This window comes from Limulus polyphemus, unplaced genomic scaffold (assembly GCF_000517525.1).
Source record: "Limulus polyphemus unplaced genomic scaffold, Limulus_polyphemus-2.1.2 Scaffold4283, whole genome shotgun sequence".
NCBI lineage: Eukaryota > Metazoa > Arthropoda > Merostomata > Xiphosura > Limulidae > Limulus > Limulus polyphemus.
Window position 1 is genome coordinate 88,970 of NW_013669893.1, and position 7,266 is coordinate 96,235.

Below are 7,266 nucleotides of genomic sequence, written 5' to 3' on the forward strand. Positions count from 1 at the left end.
AAATGTAATATCACTATGTGTTGTCTATATATAAATATAATAGTACTATGTGTTGTCTATATATAAATATAATAGTACTATGTGTTGTCTATATATAAATATAATAGTACTGTGTGTTGTATATATAAATATAATAGTACTGTCTATTGTCTATATAAATATAATAGTACTGTCTGTTGTATATCCTTGTAACTACTTCGCAGGGTGTGGATGGATCTTCACCAAAATTAGTATGGAGGTTCATTAGGTCCATGAGGAGATACATGCAAACTTGGGGTTTACATTTTGTGTTTTCCAGTTTTTATGGGCGTTTTTGCGTTTTTTACAATTACATATAAGGGAAGCAACTTTTCATGTCCTAAGATAACCTTTCATTAATCACGAATTTACATAACTTCATTCCAGGGGACGGGTACTCCAGCTAGTTATCTATAGTTGTTGTTGTTTTCTATCTTCGACCATGGAACTGGTATGGCCTGGTGTTTAGGAAACTCGACTCGCAATCAGAGGTCCCGTCATCCTTTCAGCCGTTGTAATATGCCACAGTCAATCTCACTGTTCGTTGGTAAAAGAGTAGCCCAAGAGTTGGCGGTGGGTAGTGTTGACTAATTACCTTCCATCTAGTCTGTCACTGCTAAATTAGGGACGGCTAGCGCAGATAGCCCTCGTGTAGCTTTGCGAGAAATTCAAACGAAATAAATAATGACGTTACCAAGAACGTGTTTCGGGGAGGGGAAACAGGTGGGCAAATGGGATAGGGGTAATATACAGCTGCCCCGGTTGTACTGTATGTAGAACTAACGAAAGTGTAATTTTGTCATAAACCAGACTATATATAAAATCTCAGGGTTAGGTTTCCTGGTCGAAAAAAATCGAAATTTCAATTTTTGCACAACAAATTATAACGTTCTTTTATCACTTAATTAAAACTCGGATATTTTGCAACATTAGGCTTAGAACTTGCGTGAATTAGATGTACACTAAAGACATCATTTTATCTTGAGCTTGTATTTAAAGTAACCAAATCGTCATTTCTCTCTTTAATTAACAAATATCGAGATGTAATTACCTGATTATTATGACGAGAGATATGCTCGTCCGACGAGAGTGGGAAGTATCAAACCACCGAACTAAAGGATTGTCGCATTTCTTGGAATATTAAGAATTCGGGCCTATTTGAAAAAGTTCCAACTTTTTGCCGGTAGGATGAAGATCAATAGTGTATAGAAGAGTGAAGACGATAGCTCCAGTGGTAACAAAAAAAATGTCTGTAGTCTTGTTAATAAGAGCATACTTACATCGTTGGTTTCAAATTTTGGAAGGTGTCGTTGTTGTTGTTCTTCTTCTTTTTTAAGTATACCGGGAAGCTCGTGAACGTAAGATAACCTACTTTATGGATTAAAAACTACGATTTTAAAGTTCGCGTTACTTTAAGAGTTTTGTGTAGAAAAAAGAAAATGTAACGCGAGTTAGGTTGATTTTATTCGTATGTTTGTCTTCATCACGTGCAAGCAAGACGTGCTAGAGCACGTGTTCAGTGTCACCAGCACGTTCATTGGTGGATGTCCAACCATCATATTTATATTAAAAACAGCTCGTTAAGTACAAACGTCAGCTTGTGTAGAGGTCGTTTGTAAATCTTAAGAAAATGTGATCAAAAGAAAATTTATTAACCCTAAACGATGTGCAGCCAACGTGTTTAGAGGATCGTGCGGCAGAACAGGCTTTTTTTCTTGTTTTATGTTCATATCCACCATCACCACCAAGTATTTCCCTTTCGTAAACGGTATCTTGTGATTTTATATCAGGAGTGGAGGGAATTAGACGATAATATTTTGGTGAGGTGAATTTGGAAAAAATTCAAATTAATGCTGTAGATCGGTGTTAGTACGTGTAATTAGGATATATATATGTGTGTGTGTGTGTGTGTATTACCAGCTTCCAAAAAAGTCTTAGCTCATGTGAGATCTGTATGTATTAATTTGGGGTGGATTATCTTAGCAGTTAGCTCATGTGAGATCTGTGTGTATAATTAATATAGCTATTAATAAATCGTCCTAATTAGAGGTATGCAAAATTATAGAACAAAAACTAATAAATATTAAAATGCATTGATTCATCAGTTAGGTGTTGGTAATATTGGACCAATCATCAGTTAGGTGTTGGTAATATTGTACCAATCATCAGTTAGGTGTTGGTGATATTGGACCAATCATCAGTTAGGTGTTGGTGATATTGTACCAATCATCAGTTAGGTGTTGTTAATATTGTATCAATCATCAGTTAAATGTTGGTAATATTGTACCAATCATCAGTTAGGTGTTGGTGATATTGTACCAATCATCAGTTAGGTGTTGTTAATATTGGACCAATCATCAGTTAGGTGTTGGTGATATTCTACCAATCATCAGTTAGGTTTTGTTAATATTCTACCAATCATCAGTTAGGTTTTGTTAATATTCTACCAATCATCAGTTAGGTGTTGGTGATATTGTACCAATCATCAGTTAGGTGTTGTTAATATTCTACCAATCATCAGTTAGGTGTTGTTAATATTCTACCAATCATCTCTTATTACAGAAGTAACAAGAGTAGGATAGTGATGTTGTTTTCTTCCACCTTTGTCACAAGATTTACAGTCAGAATAGTTTAGCATAGTTTAGTATAAGAGAGTCATAGGGATTTGTTATATCATTTTTTGTTGTCGTTGATAGAGTCTCCGTTTCTTGTTTGTTTGCCATGACTATATAATTCATGACTGCTCCAAGACGCTATTGTTGCTGTTGCGTGATATGTATAAAAGTGATCTGTCCTGTAATAAACATACATTATTAACGAATACCCTTCAGTCCTTAGATATACCGTAAGATGATATGAAAGAGTTTTTAGAACTTTAGTTTAATAGCACGAAATGATATTGGCAAAGGAAGTGAAGTAAATTATATACATGCTTGCGTGTCAACATACGTTATCAGATTATAAAAAATGAATAAATGTACTCCATCGCTTGAATGGGCCGTTTTATTCTAATGACGACTGATATGTTTATATTCTAGTACCAGGTGTATATTCGAATACCTGCCAACATGACATTTCTGTATTTTTATTTGTATATGTTTCAGCATTTGTACTATACTAGTTTATCCATTTTACACACACACACACACATCATACGTGTTCAGTACATAAAGTTTTGTAATAGAACTCGTAACCTTTTTTTGACATGTAAAAACGTTTTTTGTTCTTCACTTTTTATATATGTCCTAGTATATAATTAGGAGCCTTCCTGTCATGCATGACCCAAGCCTGGTAAATATTACGTTTGAAACGTTTTTTATTTCATTTTTACGACCGAAAGGTTGTTTTACACCATCTAAGTCAGTCTGTTGGCTGTGGATATAACGATCTCTGCTACTTTTATCACAACAACAAAGACAAAAATTATTAGTCTAGACTTGTGAGGAATGCGAAAGTACTATTTCACAACCTTGTCACAAATAAAAAAAAAAGTCAGTTTTTATTTATTTTCACATATCATTTTTATAGATTAAAATCAACTTGCATTATACATAGGACAGAGAGGAGTCTACATTACATCCTTTTAGGGATTAGTTTATCAAGAAGTCCAAGGTTCGAGCCCGTAATATACCGCTTAACACGCTCCGTGCTTTCATCTTTTGGCGTGTTATAAAAGCGACATTTAGTCCCGATATTCAATTGATATTCGATTGATTCTGTTGGTTGGTTGCCATCTTACTGGTCAGCAGGTCAAAATTAGGAACGGTATGTCTGAACCTGTGGGTTTCTGACCCGGCTGTTTAGTCCACGTGTTGCATATATAGTGCCGTTCAGGTAGGAAATACCAAATGCTCCATAAAAGACAAAACACCGAAATTCTCGTGAAATTAAGAATATTGGTTCAAATTGTGGGATTATTCAGTGTAAGCTGCTTAAATACTCCTTTAAACTACTTTAAAAATATTGATAATTTAGTAGCAGCGATTGAAGTAGGAGCTTTGCATTATTAAAACCGAAAAAACAAAACACAATGCCATTATTGAAACCGAAAAAAAACAAAACACAAACAATCTGAGAAACAATTCATAGAGCAGAATTAATTAGTAATATGTTTTAATTTCTAAATAACGCATTATTTGTTAAAGATCAGAGTGGCATTCCTCAATGAAATATCCAGGTTAACCCTAGAAAATAGCTGGTCAAATAAATAATATTTTTCTGAGGGCTTCTCGGTAATTAAAACATCAGACAAGTCTTGTATTCTTCTTTACATTTATTGCTCCCAACTTCGGACTTATCAAACAAAAAATATTGATATTTTCTTTCTATATTATCTCTACTAAACAAACACCCTAATGACCTCGTTCAGAGCTTTGGAAGAAATAAAAAATCAAACATGATTACTCTAGTTTAAACGTGGCCGGTTAAACTATTTTAATAAAACTGTCTTCATAAGCACTCCTTAGTGTCCTGTTTTTGGTGGTTGGGTTGCATAAGATATAATACGTTTCGGATAAATTAGTAATTTAGGTTTACTGTCTACATCAGTGGTTCCGAAACAGGATTCCGCAAAGGGTTTAGAAGGATTCCGCGAAACAAAATCAACAATGGTGGATAGACTGTTTATAGTCCCCCAAGTCTGGAGTTCGATTCCCTGCGGTGACTACAGCAGATAGCCAAATGTGACTTTGCTCCAAAACAAACAAAGACTGTTTATACAGAATTGCTCAATGCCCAATGTCACTAAGGCATTGCAAGTAGTGTCGCCACTCCTATGCCGTGTAGAATAATTCTACAATAGAATGACGGAATATATGTATATGGAAAAGGGTTCCAGTACTTGGTGAAGCTCGGAAACCACTGGTCTACACGGTAAGGTAAACAGGCAGTTTCTAACAGCAGTTGGAAATGTATTTTATGTTTATTTTCGTTTCAACATCCAACGTAATTGTGTCAGATCGATTAGGATAAGTACAGAAAAAGATATTTTTTTCTCAATTTTTGACAAAATGTTTAAGAATATGAGTGATTCGTTTGACACACACGCTAATCTTCCACCTTGATCTTAATCTTCGGGATAGGTTATCTTGTGTTACATCTGGTCCACTAATGATGCTTCACTTATTCATCAGCAAGCCTGACATGGCCTGATGGTTATGGAGCTCGACTCGGAATCTGAAGGTTGCGGGTTCGAATCCCGCCTCCGAATATACCCGTCCTTTCAGCTGTGAGGACGTTATAATGTGACGGTCAATCCCACTTTTCGTTAGTACAAGAGTAGCCCAAAAGTTGGCGGTGGGTGGTGGTGACTAGCTGCCTGCCCTGTAGTCTGACTTCTAAGTTAGGGAGTATCTTTGCACGAAGTTCATTAAACGAACGAACGAACATTCATCAAAAAGAATGAATTTGCATTTTACAAGACCAAGTTATAAGATAAACGTTATTCATACAATGGCGTCAGCCACGACTAGTCATATACTTAATATGTGTGTTAACTTGCCGATAGAACGCAGAAACCAACAGAAATTTATGTTTGTTTGTTTGTTTGTAATTAAGCACAAAGCTACACAAGGGCTATCTGTGCTCTGCCCACCACGGGTATCGAAACCCGGATTCTAGCGTTGTAAGTCCGCAGACATACCGCTGTGCCACTGGGGGGCCAGAAATTTATAAGTGAAGTTTTCATCCTGTTTTCTGAAGTTCGTTTTTATTTCTCCACAAAACTCAAATCTAGTCCTATTCCCAACGCGAAAATTTAATGATCCAGACAATATATGTATAATATAAATCAACCATTATCCCTATGGTAGTTACATTAAATAATTTAACGATCCAGACAATATATTAACATATAAATCAACCATTATCCCTATGGTAGTTACATTAAATACGATCGGAAACAAACAACTGAAATTCATGAGAATCAAATAACTTATTTCTCAGCTGAAAAAATAAAGTTATAACACTTCCCCTACGCAATAAGTGTGAAAGTGTAATCTAAACTACCAACATTTATATATTATTAACCACAACAGCTCCATGAAGTGATATCGAAAAGAACTGTCACAAAACACTCTCTCTCGAGTTATAACCCTAAAATTCAGAAGTCCATCCTTGCTGTGGGCACAGCGAAGATCGCTCATTCGGCAGCTATGCGCCTTTAACAAAGAAACTGTTACAGGAAGGTTCTTTCTTTCTTTCTTTTTTTCCAGAACCTTCTTTAGAAATAAGAAAATGTCTGTGTCCATTTCTGACGAGCTCTCTGTTCAGTATTTTAAAAACAACTCTCATACTAATTCCCATCAAAGTTAGAACAGTTTTTTTTTCGTCTCAGTGCTTTCACAACTGAGGGTTCCATGTCCCCCCCCCCTTTTTTTTAACAGCCATAGTTCGTTTCTTAGTTACAGAATTTTCACGCAAAGCTACACAAAGGACATAGCCGTCCCTATAATTTTGAAATAATAGATTAGAGGGAAGGCAGCCAGTCAACAGCAACCGCAACCAACTCTTGGTCTACTAATGTTGCCTGAACGTATCGTGTGATTTGACTGGAAGTTTCACAGTACACTCAATTCGAACTACGAATCTTTGGCTTCGCTGTTCGGGCACGCTAAACACTAGGTCACGCTCGGTCAAATAGCCATGGAAATGAATAAATCGGAGGTGTTAACTGAAACATGGCTGAATGTTTGTAAAATGTACGAGAATAAATCGGAGGTGTTAACTGAAACATGGCTGAATGTTTGTAAAAATGAGCGATGTTTCAAGCACCGCTGAATTTTTCTCGTATATTTCAGTTATTTATTTTCAGCATTTTCAGCCGTTTTTCAAACACGGTGATTTATTGTCATACATTGTAGTTGTGTATTTTCTGCATTTTATAATCGGTCAGCCATGTTTCAAACACGGTGATTTATTCTAGTATATTTCAATATTTTATAAATATTCAGCCATGTTTCAAGCATCGTTGCTTATTCTCATATATTTCAATTGTATATTTTCAGCCATGTTTCAAGCATCGTTGCTTATTCTCATATATTTCAATTGTATATTTTCAGCCATGTTTCAAGCATCGTTGCTTATTCTCATATATTTCAATTGTATATTTTCAGCCATGTTTCAAGCATCGTTGCTTATTCTCATATATTTCAGTTGTATATTTTCAGCCATGTTTCAAGCATCGTTGCTTATTCTCATATATTTCAGTTGTATATTTTCAGCCATGTTTCAAGCATCGTTGCTTATTCT

The 7,266-nt window shown here is 35.5% G+C and overlaps 1 protein-coding gene across 1 annotated transcript in view; it reads left to right on the top strand.

Annotated features, from left to right (window-relative positions):
• LOC106470908 (NGFI-A-binding protein homolog) overlaps positions 1–7,064 on the top strand; it is a gene marked incomplete at its 3' end in the record, with an annotated part of 67,477 nt that extends 60,413 nt beyond the window's left edge. Inside the window, exon 5 of the mRNA XM_022399542.1 lies at positions 6,969–7,064. Coding sequence (XP_022255250.1) covers positions 6,969–7,064 — 96 coding nt within the window. The remainder of the gene's footprint in view (positions 1–6,968) is intronic.
• Positions 7,065–7,266: the final 202 nt, after the last annotated feature.